General features: G+C 33.8%; 2 protein-coding genes and 1 pseudogene across 3 annotated transcripts; 2 read left to right on the top strand and 1 right to left on the bottom strand.

The window, feature by feature from the left end:
• The first annotated feature begins 562 nt into the window (after positions 1–562).
• Positions 563–3,799, top strand: LOC116132353 (annotated as a pseudogene).
• A 6,905-nt stretch (positions 3,800–10,704) lies between these two features.
• Positions 10,705–17,715, top strand: LOC116132396 (WD repeat-containing protein 13). The gene is made up of 12 exons (XM_031418046.1): positions 10,705–11,103; positions 11,692–11,798; positions 12,400–12,469; positions 12,673–12,820; positions 12,921–13,058; positions 13,352–13,491; positions 13,709–13,756; positions 14,035–14,145; positions 14,229–14,410; positions 14,491–14,612; positions 17,287–17,363; positions 17,445–17,715. The coding sequence occupies exons 1-12, from the start codon at positions 10,861–10,863 to the stop codon at positions 17,553–17,555; spliced, it is 1,497 nt and encodes a 498-aa protein (XP_031273906.1). The 5' UTR covers positions 10,705–10,860; the 3' UTR covers positions 17,556–17,715.
• A 675-nt stretch (positions 17,716–18,390) lies between these two features.
• LOC116132402 (chromatin remodeling protein SHL) lies at positions 18,391–21,987 on the bottom strand. Of its 2 annotated transcripts, XM_031418053.1 has the most exons (5): positions 21,867–21,987; positions 21,424–21,769; positions 20,930–20,998; positions 19,224–19,359; positions 18,391–18,772 (listed from the first exon to the last, which is right to left on the bottom strand). In XM_031418053.1, exons 1-5 carry the CDS (start codon positions 21,937–21,939, stop codon positions 18,746–18,748), a joined length of 651 nt encoding a protein of 216 aa, XP_031273913.1. In that variant the 5' UTR covers positions 21,940–21,987; the 3' UTR covers positions 18,391–18,745. The 2 variants fall into 2 exon arrangements, with proteins under 2 accessions (XP_031273913.1, XP_031273914.1); XM_031418054.1 differs by lacking the exons at positions 18,391–18,772; positions 19,224–19,359 and adding an exon at positions 19,366–19,974.
• Positions 21,988–23,161: the final 1,174 nt, after the last annotated feature.

The following is a 23,161-nucleotide window of genomic DNA, read 5'->3' as shown; positions in this document are numbered from 1 at the left end:
GTAAGCCTCTAGTAGCTACCCTTATTAATAGTCGTGAGGATTCGAACTCAAAACCTCTGAGTAGTATATCAAGAGTCTAAACGAACCGTCAAACCACTTGGAGGTAATTTCCCTTCAAACTTTTGTGTGTTTTGTATTACAATCTATGAATCTATGGAGATATTAAATCCTTGATAGACATCATTAATTTCAACATCTTTTACTTTATTTGATTTTGGTCATATTAACTGAAAACTTTGTGTTATCGAATATTATTATAACTAAAAATACCACTGGGGCCATATCGTCTCATATGGTGTTGACATTTATATCACTTAACACCACAACTCCTCATTTACAGCCAAACAAATTCAGGATATGGATATGGATAATTGGGGGGGGTTGGGTGGGGGTGGGCTGGGGGGGGGGTTGGTGGGGGGTTTTTGGGCTGGGGGCGAATCCTAAAACTTGGCTTTGCTAGAGATGGAAGGATCAACACTTGTAATATATAAAGGTATATTATATTAATAGAAAGAAATATATATATATATAAAAGAACTTGTATTCTAGGCCAGAAGAAAAAATGGGTGTGCTTGGATCTTCTTCTTCGTCTTCTTGTCTAGTTATATTATTGTGTTTGGTTTTGAACGTGGCAGTGTTGTATAATGGAGGTAAAACCAGCAGTTTTGTCAGGAAACTTGAGGAGACTGTTGATATGCCTCTTGATAGCGATGTCTTTAAAGTCCCTCCTGGCTACAATGCTCCTCAGCAGGTACTTCTTCTTTATATATATCTTCACGCTTTCATTATATGATTTCTCTGTTTGAATGTGTTATAAAATTTGACATGAAATTGTTCCAAATATAGGTTCATATAACACAAGAAGACCATGAGGGGAGTGCTGTGATAGTGTCATGGATAACTCCGAGCAAACCAGGTTCTAACCAAGTGGTTTATTGGAGTGAAAATAGCAATAAAAAGAAGACGGCTAGGGGCATAGTCTTGACCTATATATTCTACAATTACACTTCTGTTACATTCATCACTGCAAAATCTCAAATTTGGAGGTGGATTTTCTTTTATTATCTAATAACTCCCTCTTATAAATCAGTAGGCTTGATCGTGCCTAGTTAGTATGAAACTCTAGCACTCATTCTCACGGTCAAGTTCATATGTTGGGTTATGCCTGTTGATTTACCCGTTGATCAAACATTCAACTCAATTAAACCTAACATAGAATTTGAAGTGGGACTGAAGCTTTGCTGAATGAGATGATTATTCTCTCTTATAAACCAGTAGGGTTGAGTGTGTCTAATCGATGTGACTCTAACAAGTTTCATTTGTGAGCATTAGTTCTTAAATCTTATGTTTGTTGTCACCAAATACTATTATGTGGTTGGAGGGGGAAAAACTTCACGGAGGTTCTGGTTTAAAACTCCTCCTAAAGTTGGCCTTGATGTCGCTTACAATTTTGGTCTCATTGGTCAGTAGAAACTATAGCTAGTTGAAACCAGAAGATATATATATGTTCTTCTATATGTTGGTGCAGTTGTCTCATAACTATAATCGGGGATGGTTAATTGCAGGGGATCTTGGTCAGACCTATGATTCAAACACCACACTTACTCATTATCAGAATAATCCATATAATGGCAAAACTGTGTTGTATGTTGGAGATCTCTCTTATGCTGGTAAGTATCCACTTGGGATACATGGGGAAGGTTTGTTGAGAGAAATCTTGCTTATCAACCATGGATATGGTCAGCAGGGAATCACGATATTGACTTGGCCCCAGAAATTGTAAGCATCTGTTACTATATATGTTTATGGAAACTCTCAAAAGTATAATGGAAAAAGAAATTAATAACAGAAAAGTTGTATCTTTCTACAGTGCGAGCCAATACCTTTTAAGCCTTACACTAATCGATATTATGTGCCTTATAAAGCATCAGGAAGTACTTCTCCCCTTTGGTACTCTATAAAGAGAGGTCCAGCATACATCATAGTCCTGTCTACATACTCAGCAGTTAGTCAGAATTTGTTCAAACTTTTTTCTTACCATATTTTCACGAATAAAGATAGGTTGACAAACACTTCTCACAACTTTTTCTCATAAACGCGACGTGATAGTTTATAATTGGTCAGACGGGACTTATTATTTGACATGCGAGACTCATTGTGAACTGACACGTCGCATTTTTTAGAGAAAGTTAATGAAAAAGGTTTGTCAGTGTAGTATTACTCTATCTCCACTAACTTATAGAATATCAATGGTATTATTTAATATTTTTACTAATGATTCCCTACTCTTTAAATTATGTGATTTACTTGTTCAATCTTTTTCTGTAATACATATATATCTCTTATGTATTTCTCTTTAGGTATATACACTCCTCAGTATATGTGGCTGAAACAAGAGTTACCAAAAGTTAACAGAAGCAAGACACCATGGTTGATTGTTATTATGCATGTTTCATTTTATAATAGCTACAAAGTTCATTACATGTGCTATGCCTTACAAAAAATAACAAGGGCTGACGTAAGATTCAGTCGGCCTACGGAATGCAGATTATGGGTACATCCACAGCCTGCTTCCGTCAGAGTAGTGGATGCGCGTCAGGCCAGCTAGAAGCTGTGATGATCCCACATGTCCACTCCCTGCTCTAAATCGTGCAAATCACTCTGGAAGGTAGGCAATGTGACATAAAGAAGGATTTGCACGGATAATCCCACCAACTTATAGATTTAGTGATCATTGCCTCAATACATCCCACTATAAATTGGGAGTTTCTCTCTCATTAAGGGGATTCGCATATTTTTACTCTTGATTAACCTTTCTCTCTCTCCCTAGAATTTTTAGCATTTGATATCTTATAATATCATTGTAAAGTCAGTCAGCTAAAAGCGACCTGACCCTTATCATCAATATAAGCATCAGTGGACGTAGGATTTGCTACCTCAGCATCCGAACCACTTTAAAAACTGTCCCCATTGCATTTATTATCGTTTTCTCTTACATTCATGTGCGTCATTTGAGCCAGCTCAATATTTCATACGTGCGTTTCGTTGGTGTAAAAATCACGCATTAACAACATGGAAGGAGAAACCATGAGAGTTGTTTATGAGCCTTGGCTTGTGCAGTACAAAGTTGATGTAGTATTAGCAGGTCACGTCCATGCCTATGAACGATCTGTAAGTGGCGTGCCCCGGCCGGCCTTATTTATTATTAACTACTGTTTGATTCTCGTATTTGACATTAATTTCTGCATATTCTGCTTGACAACTCCTTTACTAAATTACAGGAACGTGTATCCAACATTGCATACAACATTACCAATGGTGATTGTTCTGCTGTAAGGGATGAATCTGCACCCGTATACATAATCATTGGTGACGGAGGCAACCAGGAAGGCTTAGCAACAATGTAAGATCACAGTATAAATAATAATCAGTCCCTATTGTCTACTTAAACATAATGGCTTCTTCTTCTTCTTCTTCTTCTTCTGTGTTTGTAGCATGACAGAGCCACAGCCGGATTACTCAGCTTATCGTGAAGCTAGTTATGGACACGACATTTTTGACATCAAGAACCGAACTCATGCTTACTTTAGCTGGCACCGGAATCAAGATGGATATGCAGTGGAAGCTGATCAGAAATGGTTTTTCAACAGATATTGGAATCAAGTTGATGACTATTGATCATCAGCATATATAGACTTGAGTTTACTAAACTCTCTGGAATAAAACCATAAATTTAAGTCAGAAATAATTTCAGTCAATCTCTGTAGAGTGCCGCCCGGCCATCTGCAGTGTTCTGTACTGATTCAGACAGTCAGCAAAATTCTCTATGTATCAATCCTCTACCCCTTAAAAAAAGGCATCCTTAAGGGTTTGAATAGCCAGTTTCCTTCAAACTTCTGGGTGTGTTAATCTGTATTCAAAACCTACGAATATGAATGGTGAATCCATGCCAGACATTATATTTCAACTACCCCAAAAAAAAAAAAAAAAAAAAGAGAGGGATCCTGACAATTCAAGTAAGTGAACTCAAAACATCTAAATGAAAAAAGATGAACTCAACCATAGAACGAAAAATTTATGTAAAAATGTGGTTCTCTTTGATAAGAGACATAGGGAAGTTTCATGAACATGGCTGCTACTTAAATTTGACTTTTGCCCAGAAATTTTAAACATCTAAAATGGAGCTTCCTTTGGATATTCAATAAAGAGATTTGTTCACCACACTCACAGTCCTTTCACTATTTACATGTATTATGCCTCTGATGTGATGTCTTTCAAGTCCCTCCTGGCTATAATGCTCCTCAGCAGGTACTCTTTTCTTATTTTTTTAAATAATTTTTGGCAGAAGATATCTTCATTCTTCATTATTGATTTTTCTGTTTGATGTTTAAATGTTCATATAACACAAGGAGATCATAAGGGGTAGAGCTGTGATAGTGCCATGGATGACTCCAAACAAACCAGGTTCTAATCAAGTGGTTTATTGGAGTGAAAAATAGCAGATAAAGAAGATGGCGGAGGGCAAAGTTTATACCTAAAATACTACAATTACACTTCTGGTTACATTCATCACTGCAACATCTCAAATTTGGAGGTGAATTATATTTTCTATCTATTAAATTAGTTGACCCCGTCTCTCTTCTTCTGGCCGAATCACAAGCTCTTTAGTCATTGAGGTTAGTTGTACCTAGGGATCTTGTATTTGAATCGCGAGAGAGGCAATTATCGAGTTTACCCAAAGAAACTTATCAAGTTTGTTCTCTGGTTTGGACAGTTTGACACCATTTTCAATGCTCGAGGGAGCCTTCTACGCTTCAACTCCTTTAATTAATATCATTTATCATCTTCCACAAGATATTATATATATATATATATATATATATATATATATATATATATATATATATAACAACTCCCAATAAATAGATATCTTACAAGATCTTCTTGATTCAAGATAGTCAAATACGTGAATTTATTTGAACTAGTAATAATATATGGGCTAAATTATAAATTAAGCTAGCAATGTCACACGTGTCTGAGAGATAAATTTAATAGATTTGAATCGCGAGAGAGGCAATTATCGAGTTTACCCAAAGAAAACTTATCAAGTTTGTTTCTTGTTTGTGGACAATTTGACACCATTTTACAATGCTCAAGGGAGCCTTCTACGCTTCAACTCCTTAATTAATATCATTTATCACCTTCCACAATATATATATATATATTATATTATATATATATATATATATATATAATAATATATATATATATATATATATATATATATATATATATATATAACAACTCCGTAGAAATGAGATATTCTTACAAGATCTTTCTTGATTCAAGACATAATATGAGGTTTAAGTTATAATTTGTTAAAAGTGTCTATATATATAACAACTTCCTGGTAAATGAGATATTCTATAAGATCTTTCTTAGTTCAGACCTAAATATACGGCTAAAGTTATAAAATTAAATTAAAAGTGTCTAATATAATAAAATTTTCCGGTAAATGAGATATTCTCAAGATCTTTCTTGATTCAAGACATAAATATATGAGGTTTAAGTTATAAAATTATGTTAAAAGTGTCATATATAATAACAACTTCCTGGAAATGAGATATTCTTATAAGATCTTCTTAGTTCAAGACCTAATATACGGGCTAAAGTTATAAAATTAAATTAAAAGTGTCATATATATATAATTTTCCGGTAAATGATATTTCTTACAAGATCTTTCTTGATTCAGACATAAATATATGGCTAAAGTTATAAAATTAAGTTAAAAGTTTCATATATATAACAACTCTCTCGTAAATAAGATATTCTTACATGATCTTCTTGGTTCAGACATAAATATAGTCTAAAGTTATAAATAATAATTAAAGTGTCATATATAACAATTTTCCGGTAAATGAGATATTCTTACAAGATATTTCTTGGTTCAAGACCTAAAACGGCTAGAGTTATAAAAATTAAGTTAAAATGTCAATATATAACAATTTTCCGGTAATGAGATATTCTTACAAGATATTTCTTGGTTCCAGACATAAATATATGGCTAAAGTTATAAATTAAGTTAAAAGTTTCATATATATACAGCTCTCTCGTAATAAGATATTTTTACAAGATCTTTCTGTTCAAGATATAAATATATAGGCTAAAGTTATAAAATTAAGTTAAAAGTGTCATATATATAACAACTCTCTTGTAAATAAGATATTCTTACAAGATCTTTCTTGGTTCAAGATAATATATAGGCTAAAGTTATAAAATTAAGTTAAGTGTCATAATATTATAAACAACTCCTCGTAAAAAGATTCTTACAAGATCTTCATGGTTCAAACATAAATATATGGGCTAAAGTTATAAATTAAGTTAAAATGTCATATATATAACAACTTCTTGGTAAATGAGATATCTTATAAGATCTTTCTTGGTTCAAGATAAATACATATATGGGTTAAAATTATAAATTAAGTTAAAAGTGTCATATATATATAACAACTCTCCAGTAAATAGATATTCTTACAAGATATTTCCTGGTTCAAGACATAAATATAGGGGCTAAAGTTTATAAATTAAGTTAAAAGTGTCACATATATAACAACTCCCCGATAAATGAATATTCTTATTGATCTTTCTTAGTTCAAGACATAAATATGGGCTAAAGTTATAATTAAGTTAAAAGTGTCACATATATAACAAACTCCCCGATAAATGAGATATTCTTACAGATCTTTCTTGGTTCAAGACATAAATATATGGGCTAAAGTTATAAAATTAAGTTAAAAGTGTCATATGCCATATATATAACAACTTTCCGGTAAATGATATATTTTTACAAGATATTCTTGGTTCAAGACATAAATATATGATTTAAAGTTTATAAATTAATTTAAAAGTGTCATATATATAACAACTCCCCGGTAAATAGATATTCTTACAGATCTTTCTGGTTCAAACATAAATATTGGGCTAAAGTTATAAAATTAAGTTAAAGTTTCATCTATATAACAACTTTCAGTAAATGAAGATATTTTATAAGATCTTTCTTGGTTTAATATATCAATACATATATGGGTTAAAGTTATAAAATTAAGTTAAAAGTGTCATATATATAACAACTCTCCGATAAATGAGATATTCTTACAAGATGTTTCTTAATTCAAGACATAAATATATGGGCTAAAGTTATAAAATTAAGTTAAAAATGTCACATACATAACAACTCTCCAGTAAATGAGATATTCTTACAAGATATTTCTTGGTTCAAGATATAAATATAGAGGCTAAAGTTATAAAATTAAGTTAAAAGCGTCGTATGACATATATATAACAACTCCCCGGTAAATAAGATATTCTTACAAGATCTTTCTTGGTTCAAGACATAAATATATGGGCTAATTTTATAAAACTAAGTTAAAAGTGTCATATATATAACAACTCCCTGGTAAATGAGATATTCTTACAAGATCTTTCTTGGTTCAAAACATAAATATATGGGCTAAAGTTATAAAATTAACTTAAAAGTGTCATATATATGACAACTTCTTGGTAAATGAGATAATCTTACAAGATCTTTCTTGGTTCAAGACAAATATATGGGCTAAAGTTATAAAAGTGTCATATATATAACAACTCCCTGGTAAATAAGATATTCTTACAAGATCTTTCTTGATTCAAGACATAAATATATGAGCTAAAGTTATAAGATTAAGAGGGTGTTTGTCTGAGCTTATGAAAATTAGCTTATAAGCAACAAGTACTTACAAGCTAATTTTAGCTTATAAGCATTTAAAATTTTAAGCAATTACGTGTTTGGTTAAAGTACTTATAAGTGACTGATAAGTAGTTGACGTGTTTGGTAAAATGTGGCTTATAAGTACATTTTATTATAAAATGACTAAAATGGGTACTACATTAAACAAGGGTATACTATGGAATTTTAAAATTAAATAAGGATAATGTGGTAATATACTTGGTCAAACTAGCTTATAAGCAGAGTGCTTATAAGCCAAAAAAAAAAAGTACCTCCCCCCAACTTATTTTTTTTTACTTATAAGCTCAACTTATAAGCTCAAAAAGATTATAAACAAACAGGTCAGCTTAATTTTAAAGCTTATAAGCAAGTTTGACCAGCTTATAAGCTTAGACAAACACCCTCTAAGTTAAAAGTGTCATATACATAACAACTCTCCGGTAAGTAAGATATTCTTACAAGATCTTTCTTGGTTCAAGACATAAATATATGGGCTAAAGTTATAAGATTAAGTTAAAAGTGTCATATATATAACAACTCCCCATAAATGAGATATTCTTACAAAATCTTTCTTTGTTCAAGACATAAATATATGGGCTAAATTTATAAGATTAAGTTAAAAGTGTCATACATATAAAACAACTTCTTAGTAAATGAGATATTCTTACAAGATCTTTCTTGGTTCAAGACATAAATATATGGTCTAAAGTTATAAAATTAAGTTAAAAGTGTCATATGACACATATATCACAACTCCCCGGTAAATGAGATGTTCTTATAAGATCTTTCTTGGTTCAAAACATAAATATATAGGCTAAAGTTATAAGATTAAGTTAAAAGTGTCATACATATAAAACAACTTCCTAGTAAATGAGATATTCTTACAAGATCTTTCTTGGTTTAAGACATAAATATATGGTCTAAAGTTATAAAATTAAGTTAAAAGTGTCATATATATAACAACTCCCCGGCAAATAAGATATTCTTACAAGATCTTTCTTGGTTCAAGACATAAATATATGGGCTAAAGTTATAAAATTAAGTTAAAAGTGTAATATATATAACGACTCCTCGTAAATGAGATATTCTTACAAGATCTTTCTTGATTCAAGACATAAATATATGAGCTAAAGTTATAAGATTAAGAGGGTGTTTGTCTGAGCTTATGAAAATTAGCTTATAAGCAACAAGTACTTACAAGCTAATTTTAGCTTATAAGCATTTAAAATTTTAAGCAATTACGTGTTTGGTTAAAGTACTTATAAGTGACTGATAAGTAGTTGACGTGTTTGGTAAAATGTGGCTTATAAGTACATTTTATTATAAAATGACTAAAATGGGTACTACATTAAACAAGGGTATACTATGGAATTTTAAAATTAAATAAGGATAATGTGGTAATATACTTGGTCAAACTAGCTTATAAGCAGAGTGCTTATAAGCCAAAAAAAAAAAGTACCTCCCCCCAACTTATTTTTTTTTACTTATAAGCTCAACTTATAAGCTCAAAAAGATTATAAACAAACAGGTCAGCTTAATTTTAAAGCTTATAAGCAAGTTTGACCAGCTTATAAGCTTAGACAAACACCCTCTAAGTTAAAAGTGTCATATACATAACAACTCTCCGGTAAGTAAGATATTCTTACAAGATCTTTCTTGGTTCAAGACATAAATATATGGGCTAAAGTTATAAGATTAAGTTAAAAGTGTCATATATATAACAACTCCCCATAAATGAGATATTCTTACAAAATCTTTCTTTGTTCAAGACATAAATATATGGGCTAAATTTATAAGATTAAGTTAAAAGTGTCATACATATAAAACAACTTCCTAGTAAATGAGATATTCTTACAAGATCTTTCTTGGTTTAAGACATAAATATATGGTCTAAAGTTATAAAATTAAGTTAAAAGTGTCATATATATAACAACTCCCCGGCAAATAAGATATTCTTACAAGATCTTTCTTGGTTCAAGACATAAATATATGGGCTAAAGTTATAAAATTAAGTTAAAAGTGTCATATATATAACAACTCCCCGGCAAATAAGATATTCTTACAAGATCTTTCTTGGTTCAAGACATAAATATATGGGCTAAAGTTATAAAATTAAGTTAAAAGTGTAATATATATAACGACTCCTCGTAAATGAGATATTCTTACAAGATCTTTCTTGGTTCTAGACATACATATACGGGTTAAAGTTATAAAATTAAGTTAAAAGTGTCATATATATATAACAACTCCCTAATAAATGAGATATTTTTACAAGATCTTTCTTGATTCAAGACATAGATATATGGGTTAAAGTTATAAAATTAAGTTAAAAGTGTCATATATATATATATATATATATATATAACTCTCCGATAAATGAGATATTCTTACAAGATCTTTCTTGGTTCAAAATATAAATATATGGATTAAAGTTATAAAATTAAGTTAAAAGTGTCATAAATTTAAATAGTCTTGAGCGTAAATTAAATTTATTGTTTAACAGTATTTTCAGATCACGTTTATGTCTATGAACGATCCCACTGGTATATTATTAACGTTTTTGTTTCTGGTATTTGAAATTTCAGAACAAGTAAACTCTATTTATAGCAAAAATTTCTGCTTATTAATCCTTTACTAAATTACAGGAACATGTATCCAACATTGCGTACAGCATCACAAATGGTGACTGCACTTCTGTAAAGGATCAACCATTGGTGATGGAGGTAATCAGGAAGGCTTAGGTAATTCAGATCACACTGTAAATAATCAGTCTTTTCAGTGATGCTATGGCATGGCTTAGACGTAAAAATTTGGTTGAAATATTTTACTCTTTTAGCATTTAATATTATATAATGCTACAGTAAAATTAAATTGGTTCTGTAACTGGTTATATATTGATGGTTTATCAAACGAACCGTATATAATAAACTTATAAAAGTACCAAGCAAATCTCGATTTGGCGTTTTCATTTCAAGGTGCTCAACAGTACCGATTCAACTCTTCCTTCATTTTCACCTCAATTTTGATAAATGATTAATTCCTCAATCAAATCCATTGACTTTGAATTATACGGTTGTTAGATCTCTATTCTCAGAATGAATGGCGACGCGTCGGATATAACGGCGGAGGAGGATCCAACACCAACAACAACGACGACGACTAAAGAGGAGAATAACAAAAATAGCGATAGGAATAACAAGGAAAATGTAAATTCAATGGATCCAGAATTGTTCAGTTGCTTGCTTCAACCAGCGAGTGCCGATTTGGATCCCGGCTATATCGGCATTCGCCGTCTCCTTCTTTTCCGCAAAGCGGAGTCCGGTGTCCGTGGCCGACTGGTATTGTTTCCACGTGGCTTGCTTATGTTTGTGTTTCAAATGGAAATTTTGGATGTTTAGTGTGTGATTTGAGCTAATTTAGGAACACTTTTTTGAATTTATCATGATTCAGTTAATGTTTAATTTTGGTCATGTGTATGGTTTTGAATGTTTAGAGTAGAATTATAAGCGTTTGTTGTGGTTGGATTATGATTGTTTGATGTGTTTATGCTTTTGCTGGGAGAGTGGTGAAATGAATATAGTGTGATTGGATGATATGAAGTGCTTTAGTTTTAAGAAATGTGAACAATTTAAATTGATGTAGTCCATTAAATTCTTGAATAAGTTCTGTTATTTTGGGTTTAATTAAATATCGTAAAAGAGATTCTAATATTTTGAAATGTTCCCCTAAGTGATGGTTGGGAACTTTCTGTTGATCTTGTTACAAATCACGTTCCTTTCATCTGCAAGTAATTTATGAGCATCTTCATTTGAATAGATATTAAGGAAATTAGCTACTTCATTTTGTTTACAGTAAGCAATAGCAATTATATTGTCATTATTTCTGTAAGTATAAGCGATTGCTTTCTAAATTGGTCCATTTTGAAGGATTGGAGATGCAATGGGAAAGGCTATGTAGCCTACCGTAATTACATTCGCAGACCAAGAAATTGGGAATTGCAAATACCAAGCCAGGCTAGCACTCCAGGAAACAGGTTGACAAAATTTTACTTATGAGTTGGATTTTGTATGTTGACTTTCTTTTTAACTCTAATTCAGTTCGCCATGAGAAGTGAACACTTCAAATTCTAGTTGGATATCATAATTACAAAAATGTTGAATTTAACCGAAAAGTATTATAATGCTCCTGAAGGTGATAATGTGATACCAAGATAGAACAAAAGCACATTCTTTCACTGCTATTTCAAGGAAACATGTGCTTGTGAGCAGCTTAATGAGTTATTTTCCTTGATTGTTGGCTCCAGTCTTTAAATATAGGCATGCATACAAGCATAAACAAAACCCTACTGAACACACACACACACACACACACAAATACAAAACTAAAGAATATTTGACATGCTCTTCAGTCAAAAAAAAGTCTGTTATTTGGACGATTTACAGAGCTGTGATGACTGAGTAGTTTGTTTTACTTTTACTTTTTTCTTTTTTAGGCCTGTGTTTTTCTGCTTTGCCTTCTAGTCAAACCTCTGAAGAAGTCTTATGGCTATGCAACTTTCTGATTTGTGGTGCTGTTTTAAATTTATGTTTCAACGTAATTCTGACATCAGGTTAATTTACTCGTTGATGCATCAGTGGGCGATGGCTTCCATCTCTAAGTCCACACTCCTTAATGTTTGAGGTGGAAAGTTGGAGTTCTAGCAGGGTATGTGTAATTTCAATAAACCTCCATTATTTTTCCTTCTGAATGCATATGGTGCTGTTATGAATCATTAAATGGTATGAGATTCCAGTACATAAGTAATATTCAGTAATTTTATGCTTACAGAAGGTCATGTTAAAAGATTCTAGTTTCATTTTATTTTTTACCTTGTAATTATGGTAAGTTGCTATTTCCTTTCTTTTCAGGACCTGAGAAATGGCAATCTAGCTTCAAGTCATAGAACAAGTTTTAGCTCAACTGCAAGTGACAATGATCAGTTACGTCGTCGAGGGCCTGAACCTGGATATTCTTTTGTAGGAATGCATTGCATCTTTGATCAATGCAAGGCGTCTGGTATTTTTGCCCATCAAACCTTTGACATCGTTGTCATTAATTTGAGTGGTAGATTTTGATCTTGCTCTATGAAGCAGCTTGATTGGTTTTATATATGCAGTTACTGTCTTGAAGTTTGGGCACATGAGTTCTGATCTACTTGCATATGGGGCATCAGATGGAACCTTGACAGTGTGTACTGTCTCCGAATCACCTTCAATCATCAAACAATTAAATGGACATTCAAAAGATGTCACAGGTTGGATTAACTGGTATTGTTTCTATAGTCTTTTGTAAATTTTTGAGTAAAGTGTTTGCAGCCATGCCTTGTCGTCTAGTTTCTGTCATTTACAATGTGGATGTCATCTTACATACCTCTTTAAGATTTGATTAAATGAGTGGTAAATGTGATTGCTGAGCATAAGCATTCTTGTTTGTTGCCTAATTAGTAGCTCCTAAAGTGAATGGAGTTTTATACACACTTTGTTAAATTAAATTCAGGTCCAATATTTTTTGTATCACCATACTCCTAAAGTGCTAATACATTTTCAGACTTTGATTTCACCTCAAACAATCAATACATTGCATCATCGTCAATGGATAAAACTGTGCGAGTGTGGGAGTTATCAAAAGGCATTTGCATTCGAGTAATATATGGAGTTTCTCCACAATTATGTATTCGTTTTCACCCTGTAAGTACACACTGAGAACTTTATTCACTTAAAACATATAAACTTATTTTTATTTTTGAATATCTTGTTTTTAGTAGTTCATGTGCACAAGATTGAGTCATGTTGCAACCAACTGCTCCCCCTCTGTCTGGCATGCATGTTTCATATCGTAATTGAATGTTCACTTACTTGACCATTTCAATTTCTCTTTTCATTTTCTTCTTTGTCTTTTGTGCAGGTAAATAACAACTTCCTTTCGGTTGGCAATGCAAACAAAGAAGTCACTGTAATCTCTGCAAACCTTCGCATTCTGCATATTAAGAAAGAAAATTATCTTACTTCTTGGATATATTGGTTTCTTGGTTTGTTTTTCTTGGAGATCCAAACTTATATGTTTTATTGATTTTGTTAAGGGAACAAAAGACGCTATATTAAAACCAGGATACATGTAGATTTGAGAGTCTTCTGTTCTTCCCTATACACATCCCCCTTAATGTTGGCATATTTTCATTTCAAGTTACATTCCATCATTTGATTGGTAACACTTGATTGTATTTTTGCCAGGTGTTCAATTTCAGCACTGGAAGAATTATTAATAAACTGGTCCTCGACAGTGAAGTTACTTCTATGGATCATGATCACACTGGTCAGCTAATTTTCTGTGGGGATGGCCAGGTATATCTTGTATATGGTTGCTCTCTTTAGTGGTGAAACTCATATTCCTTTTTGGACATTGTTAAATGGGTTAATATATGCAGGGATGCATACACTCAGTAACTATGGACTCTCACTCAGGTGCATTGTCTCGTTCCCATCGTAATCGATCTACTGGCAAGCAAAAATCTCCAGTCACAACCGTGCAGTACCGGAGTTTCTCTCTGTTGGCACGGGGTCCTGTGTTGCTGACATGTACTCAAGATGGAAGCTTGACTTTCTTCAGGTCTGGTACCGAGGACATGCCTTTTGCTATTAAAGTTTACTATGTAGCACTAACAGAAGACTGGTACGTTGATTTTGCAGTGTTGCTCTGGAAATACAAGGTTATCTTACTCTTCGTTGCTCCCTCAAATTAGCTTCACGAGTTCACAGCATTCGAGTCTCCTTCTGTCCTCTGCTTTCCCTCGAAAAAGGAGAATATATAGGTTTGTATGTTAATCTCAAGTTTCTTAGTTCACTGAAATCAACAATTTAAAATCAAATGTAGGAGAAAGAGATGCATCTTATAATGATGTTGAATTATAGAAGTTGCTCGGCGTTTTGTCAAGAGTGAGATTCATGCATCTTACAAACTTTCTNAGCTGGAGTTCTAGCAGGGTATGTGTAATTTCAATAAACCTCCATTATTTTTCCTTCTGAATGCATATGGTGCTGTCATGAATCACTAAATGGTATGAGATTCCAGTACATAAGTATTTATTTTTTTATAAATATTCAGTAATTTTATGCTTACAGAAGGTCATGTTAAAAGATTCTAGTTTCATTTTATTTTTTACCTTGTAATTATGGTAAGTTGCTATTTCCTTTCTTTTCAGGACCTGAGAAATGGCAATCTAGCTTCAAGTCATAGAACAAGTTTTAGCTCAACTGCAAGTGACAATGATCAGTTACGTCGTCGAGGGCCTGAACCTGGATATTCTTTTGTAGGAATGCATTGCATCTTTGATCAATGCAAGGCGTCTGGTATTTTTGCCCATCAAACCTTTGACATCGTTGTCATTAATTTGAGTGGTAGATTTTGATCTTGCTCTATGAAGCAGCTTGATTGGTTTTATATATGCAGTTACTGTCTTGAAGTTTGGGCACATGAGTTCTGATCTACTTGCATATGGGGCATCAGATGGAACCTTGACAGTGTGTACTGTCTCCGAATCACCTTCAATCATCAAACAATTAAATGGACATTCAAAAGATGTCACAGGTTGGATTAACTGGTATTGTTTCTGTAGTCTTTTGTAAATTTTTGAGTAAAGTGTTTGCAGCCATGCCTTGTCTTCTAGTTTCTGTCATTTACAATGTGGATGTCATCTTACATACCTCTTTAAGATTTGATTAAATGAGTGGTAAATGTGATTGCTAAGCATAAGCATTCTTGTTCGTTGCCTAATTAGTAGCTCCTAAAGTGAATGGAGTTTTATATACACTTTGTTAAATTAAATTCAGGTCCAATATTTTTTGTATCACCATGCTTCTAAAGTGCTAATACATTTTCAGACTTTGATTTCACCTCAAACAATCAATACATTGCATCATCGTCAATGGATAAAACTGTGCGAGTATGGGAGTTATCAAAAGGCATTTGCATTCGAGTAATATATGGAGTTTCTCCACAATTATGTATTCGTTTTCACCCTGTAAGTACACACTCAGAACTTTATTCACTTAAAACATATAAACTTATTTTTATTTTTGAATATCTTGTTTTTAGTAGTTCATGTGCACAAGATTGAGTCATGTTGCAACCAACTGCTCCCCCTCTGTCTGGCATGCATGTTTCATATCGTAATTGAATGTTCACTTACTTGACCATTTCAATTTCTCTTTTCATTTTCTTCTTTGTCTTTTGTGCAGGTAAATAACAACTTCCTTTCGGTTGGCAATGCAAACAAAGAAGTCACTGTAATCTCTGCAAACCTTCGCATTCTGCATATTAAGAAAGAAAATTATCTTACTTCTTGGATATATTGGTTTCTTGGTTTGTTTTTCTTGGAGATCCAAACTTATATGTTTTATTGATTTTGTTAAGGGAACAAAAGACGCTATATTAAAACCAGGATACATGTAGATTTGAGAGTCTTCTGTTCTTCCCTATACACATCCCCCTTAATGTTGGCATATTTTCATTTCAAGTTACATTCCATCATTTGATTGGTAACACTTGATTGTATTTTTGCCAGGTGTTCAATTTCAGCACTGGAAGAATTATTAATAAACTGGTCCTCGACAGTGAAGTTACTTCTATGGATCATGATCACACTGGTCAGCTAATTTTCTGTGGGGATGGCCAGGTATATCTTGTATATGGTTGCTCTCTTTAGTGGTGAAACTCATATTCCTTTTTGGACATTGTTAAATGGGTTAATATATGCAGGGATGCATACACTCAGTAACTATGGACTCTCACTCAGGTGCATTGTCTCGTTCCCATCGTAATCGATCTACTGGCAAGCAAAAATCTCCAGTCACAACCGTGCAGTACCGGAGTTTCTCTCTGTTGGCACGGGGTCCTGTGTTGCTGACATGTACTCAAGATGGAAGCTTGACTTTCTTCAGGTCTGGTACTTAGGACATGCCTTTTGCTATTAAAGTTTAGTCTGTAGCACTAACAGAAGACTGGTACGTTGATTTTGCAGTGTTGCTCTGGAAATACAAGGTTATCTTACTCTTCGTTGCTCCCTCAAATTAGCTTCACGAGTTCACAGCATTCGAGTCTCCTTCTGTCCTCTGCTTTCCCTCGAAAAAGGAGAATATATAGGTTTGTATGTTAATCTCAAGTTTCTTAGTTCACTGAAATCAACAATTTAAAATCAAATGTAGGAGAAAGAGACACTTCTTATAATGATGTTGAATTATAGAAGTTGCTCGGCGTTTTGTCAAGAGTGAGATTCATGCATCTTACAAACTTTCTTTCACAATCCTGACGTGACAGCTGGTAATTGGACAGACGGGACTTATTGCGAGCTGTCACGTCGGGTTATGAGAAACAGTTTGTGAGATTGAGTTGTAAGCGTAGTATTACCTCTTTTTTTTTTTTTTCGCTCGATGTTACATAAATAAAATGTTTTATTTTATGCTGACATTATGACATGTAACATGAAGTTGCTGGAAGTGAGGATTCAAATGTCTACTTCTATGATTTGACTCGGCCAAAGCATGCTTGTGTGAACAAACTACAGGTCCATTTCGATCGCTTCTAATTTGTTCTATTTTATTCACCAATCTGCTCTCAAAAGTAACCAAACGATTTGAAACTGCAGGGCCATCGATTTCCAGTCGTAGGGGTTGCGTGGAATCATGGAGAAAACTTACTAGCGTCATCTGATCTTTACGGCGTTGTAATTGTGTGGAAGCGAGCAAAGACAAGTTAGTACCAAATTTTGTATAGTGTACGGATAAATTTTCTGAGATAAATTTCTTTGCTTTATCTCATCATTCTTTGACAAAAAAAATGTTTAAATACAATTATTGGCTGCCTTCTTCATGGATGAAGGCCAAATGTGACAATATTTCGTCACGTATGAAACCACTTCAACCTACTTAAAAAACATTTTTTAAAGAATACTTTTCACTATTGGCAAAGAATCCGAATAAAACAAATCAAAGAAGACATATGAAATAATTGTTTTGAAACTCGAGCCGACCTGACCTGATTGGTTGAACTGGCTTAACCAAGAAATAGATCCTTCATTGGCTCAGGTTACAAATTTTTCTATTCATTGAAAACTTTAGAAATTAGGACATTAATCCGTAAACAATTGAAGACTAGAATGTTAGGGTTTTTGAAGAGAAATGACTAGTACGTGCAATGGTGGCAACGACATCGATTTTCGATGAATGAATCGATCGAAAAACGTAAAACATTGTCATCCACAACAGCACATTGTTGTTGGCAATTGAGGAGCTGAAAGGGGGAGGGGTGAGATGTGTTTGGGTCAAGAGGCTGAGAAAAGTGTTTTCGTCGTAATATAAAGTATTGTCGTCACCAAAAACAGAACCTATTTGTTGATGCCAACAATGGTGTTTGAGATGTTTTTGTAAGATTTTAAACCTATAAAAACCTATATATAATTTTTAAGGGTATTTTTGTTAGATTTTAAACCTTTGAACACCAATTCGACCCGTCAGTCAAACCAATTAAACCGGTCAATTTGGGACCCAGTCACTTTGCCGGGTTCTCAACCCGGATTGGGTTTTAAAACATTGTATGAAAGACCTTTTTAAGGTTTCATATATTGCTCTTCAAGTCTAAATACTTTGTTTTATACACAAACCTATGTCATATATAAACAAAGAAACCAGACACAGGGAAGGAAGGAGGGGAATTTACATTACATAATTACAGAAAATTTAACACATCATCGGCTTTCAAAGGAAAACGAGGTTACTGTCTAGTCTGTCTGTCTGTCCCTCAGACAAAGCTTTTTCAGACCAGTTCGCCTCTTGGACCTAATCACAAGCACTAAACTCTGTCAGGCAGGTGTAGTTTTCCTCCATGTCAGCTTGAAGCTTATACAAAGATTAACAGGGTATGATTCTGCACTTGTTTGTGTTCCTACTATCACCTCCGACGCCGTTTTGTATCCACCTGAAACACCTCCATCAGAGATCAATGTTAGTGAATTGGAATCAACGTCATATGACCTTTAGAATCTAGGGCCTTAAAAATATGATCCTGACAGTCAAAGCCATTCAACAATAACAACTATGTGGAAATTACATATATGAATGAACCGGCCTTTAATACAAGGTTCAATATCATGATTAAACAAACATCTTCATTACAAGGATGCAAATTATCATTACATGTCTGCGTGACATTCCTAATCAGAAATAGTAGGTATTCCATATCATGATTAAACATATTAACATAACCGCCGCAAACTGATGAGTGAAACTGTAGAAAGAATGAGTAAAACAAACCATGCATGCCTCCATGCGCTTGTCTAGTTGATGTTGTAATAAGAATCTCTTAGTTATTATATATGCATCGAGAATTTATCTAACTACTTGAATATAACCTCAGTAAATGGGAATACCTTAGTATCTGAGTGTCTGGCTGTGGTATGAGAATTCTGCAACTTCTTTTGGCCTTCAGTAGAACAATTTTCACAGAAGAAGTGGTCAAGTCTTTTAGCTTCCTCAACAGTCATGTTTATACAAGTAGGATGAAACCTGAATCAGAAGTAACATGCTGAAGATTGTAAAGGTTTAAACACAAAATTTCATAACGTTTTTCCTATAAATTTAATGTTTTTGATGCATGAAACCATTTGGTAACAGCAAGAACCAATAAAATAGGCATAAATCTGAATCAACTTTATATAAGAAAATTGGAGAGCCAGATACTGAAAGACCAAATCACATTGTAAATAAAAAAGCACCCTTATGACTTCCCCCCTCCCTTTAAACAAATCAAATAGTACATGTTTCATATGGTAACTCAGTTCTCATCCAACCAAAGCTATACACTGTGAGGTATAACCCACAGGAAGTTGTGCCTATTAACATTTGTATATCACTAACTCAACTAAATATATAATCATCCCTAAAAGCTCAGTTCTCATCCAATCAAATTTACAATTCCACTCTACTCTTAAGGTTATATTTCCAATCTTCTTGCCTCTAAATTTAATCCTAATTATTTGTTATAAGTAACTAGGTGCTTTAGATTTAAGAACAAAGTCCAGTCTTTTTATATACAATTGCAAAAAGACGTGAAGAGCCTCCACACTTTCCAAACAATCATTAATCTCCAAAGATACAGCACTTGCTCATTCCAAATATTACCTGCCACATTGATATGGGCAGGTTTCAGAATATTATCATTGGCAAAGTATTTACATAGCAACTAACAGTTCATGCAAAAGTACAGCTAAGAATATAAAAAACAACAAGTAGGCAGGTGTTTGGCAATTGCTTTGCAGGTAGTCCATTCCAATCAGTCATTCAAAGAAAAATCAAGTTAAAATTAAAATACATAGGAAATAACAGTGAATTTGTGATGAAGTTGCTTCTAAGAATCTTTTAGACAATGCAAAGTTCCCAAATCTTTTGTGCTTCTACTTAAAAGCTGCCTAATAATCAAACTGTGACAATATATAGGTCGTCACAGGTGAACTGTCGAAGCACAATTCCACTCTACCTAATTCGCAAAACCCCCTTAATTTCAAGTAGAACAAGACAAAATACAACAAATCAATCAGTCAAAGCTGGAACCCACTATTTTAAGCTGTCTTCACCAATACAAGTATAATTGTACCGTGACAGCTGGTTCACCCTTCTTTGTTTCTTTCTCATTTAATCATTTTCAGTCTGTGGATAGAAAAAATACTACATGTGATTCCTACAAAAACCTCAACATATCTATATTTTGTAAATTAACTAGAAAAATTGCAAAAAAACAAGACAAGCAAATTCAATAATTAATGACTTAAGATTAATATTCAATTATGTTTCCACCACATGTGGTGTCAGCGGCAAAGCAAGTTGCCAGACTTCCTAAAATCAGATAAATGTTACTAAATACGTGAACATACATAATTGTGAAACATGAGTTCAAGTTTAATTTTTGTGTAATTGTTAATTTAAAAAAAAAAAAAAAAAATGAAAACCAGTTTCATGAACATGAAAATCTCCAAATTATTCCCGAGCAATAGCAAACCAGTTGTTTTATTAAAATTCCTTCACACCCTTAATGTAAAAGGCATAAAAAGGGTTTAAACGAATTAAACAACTAACTTACCAATCGCTGCAACCTTCACACTGAACCATTAGATCATCAGGGTTGTAAGGCATTTCACATTTGCAATACCTGCAACATTAATAACTTTTTCAGTTACAACTATCTACAGATAAAATATCAAACTACAAAAGTAACCCAAAAAAAAAAAAAAAAATACAGTAAAACTAAGGTAATCTCAACTCAAAACTTCATCATAACACTTAAAAGCACATTCCTTTCTGGTGCTCTCAACATTGAAGCTTTTATTAGTGATATACAAAATCCTACCAAACATATCAAACGAAGCAAAAATAATTGGTAATTAAATTTCATAATATTAGAACAAAATCATATAAAAAATATCATTTTTTCCACATTTGTAGCAAAATTCAGCTTCATTAAACCAAATTTATCACTAAGTTACCAAAATGGCCTTTATCATAGACCAAAACATAAACCAATTCATGAAAAAATCTTCATAAGTAAACGAAAAACCAAACAAGCTCGCGACATACACGGCGACACGATCGGGATTGAAAGCTCCGGTGGAGGAGTTATACTCGAAACGACAGAAAAAATCATCGTTTCCGACGGCGTCAAGCTTCGTGTAACTCTTGAAACTGTGGACCATACACTTGCCTTCGATTGTATCGGCACTCTGAAGGTCGTAGTGATCGGAGAGGAACACCTCCTTGGAACCGTGAAACTGCCGGCGGCCTCCGATCGACTCCTCCGGCCGGTAGTACCAGCGCACGCGCACCTTCACGTTGACGCCACGCGCGTCGGATTCGATCCCCTCGATCTTCGCCACGTACGACGACTTCGACGGATCCGACGGACGCATTAAAACGCAGTCGCCGGCTGAGAACAAAAAAATAAAAAAAAAATAAATAATTGAAACTTCAATTTTACTTTACTACTGAAAAATATAAGAGAGGATGAGTATCTCTTAACTTACGTTTAATTGTTTTGTTGATGGATTTGACTGTGTAAGACTCGAGAGTTCGCCTTGGAGCTTTGGCTTTGGCCATTGATGAGCACAGCTGCACAAGTAGTGATGGAGAATACACCAGACATAAGCGAAGCCAAGAGAGATTCTTAAAAAATTCATATTTCAAACTTTTATTTCAGTCTTAGGCCGTGTTTGGTTTGACATCTGACTGTTTAAGGACTTCGGCTTTTTCAAAATAGCGAAGAGTAAACTACTTTTTTTAAGTGTTCTGAAAACCAGAACGGACCATCCGGTCGGATCGATTCGACCGATAATTGGCGGCATATCCGATCCTAAATTATATAAAAACCGTTATTTACATTTAAACCGGATTGAGCGGGGGTTGGATTGTCGGAATAATGCTGAATCGCGGTCCAATAGTGGCTGAATCCCGCCGGATTCTAGCACCGATCGAGGGAGAAAACACAGCCATTAAACTTGATGGCATCTCCACAACGAAACCCAGCCATTTTCAGTGGCTGTCGTCCAGCCTTTGTCGCTCGCTGTCCACCTGAACTTCACGCGATCGTCAGACATCTTTTGTTGATTCCGGCGATTTCCGGCGCCGGTGGAACTCCTAGCACCACCATCAGATTCGCGGGCACGTATACATCAAAAGCCCTATGATTCCAAACCTCGATTGGCCGTCGATCGTCGTTGCTGCCACCATCACCAATCTTTTCGAGTGACAGGGGTGTTTTGGATAGATTTCAAACCTTAAGGGAGTATTATAGGGGTGTTTTTGATAAATTTCAAACATTCAGGGACTAAATTTTTTTTTACAGAATACGGTCCAACCGACCGATCCAATCTGTCAAACTGGAAACCAAACCCTTGAACGGGTCATGGTCCGGTTCGATTTTTGGAACATTGCTTTTTTTAACACAAATAATAATTTTAGGATATTTTCTTAGTAGTCGTACTTTAAAATACCACTTTACTATCTAAATTTATTTTCCGTTTCTAATTCTGGCATCGTTGCTAACCCACGCCACCATCATTCTCTTCTCCGGTCATCATTCACTAAAATCCCTCAAACCCTACTCTCATCGACCCCATCAATCGTCGGTAATCAAGTAATTAAGGTTTACGTAATTATCTCTCTCAAGTCAAATACCGATCAATCTCAACCACCAAAATCTAATATTCCACTACCAAAAAACTCATCGGTCTCTTCTTTTTAAAAACTTCAACAGCCTGGACTGAGTTTATGTTTTATTCGTTGTCAGAATATAAATTTGGATAATAAAGTGATATTTTAA

Source organism: Pistacia vera, unplaced genomic scaffold, assembly GCF_008641045.1.
Source record: "Pistacia vera cultivar Batoury unplaced genomic scaffold, PisVer_v2 Contig250, whole genome shotgun sequence".
In the NCBI taxonomy this organism is placed as follows: domain Eukaryota; kingdom Viridiplantae; phylum Streptophyta; class Magnoliopsida; order Sapindales; family Anacardiaceae; genus Pistacia; species Pistacia vera.
The sequence above is the reverse complement of the archived record's forward strand: the minus strand, read 5'-3'. Positions and strand labels throughout refer to the sequence as shown.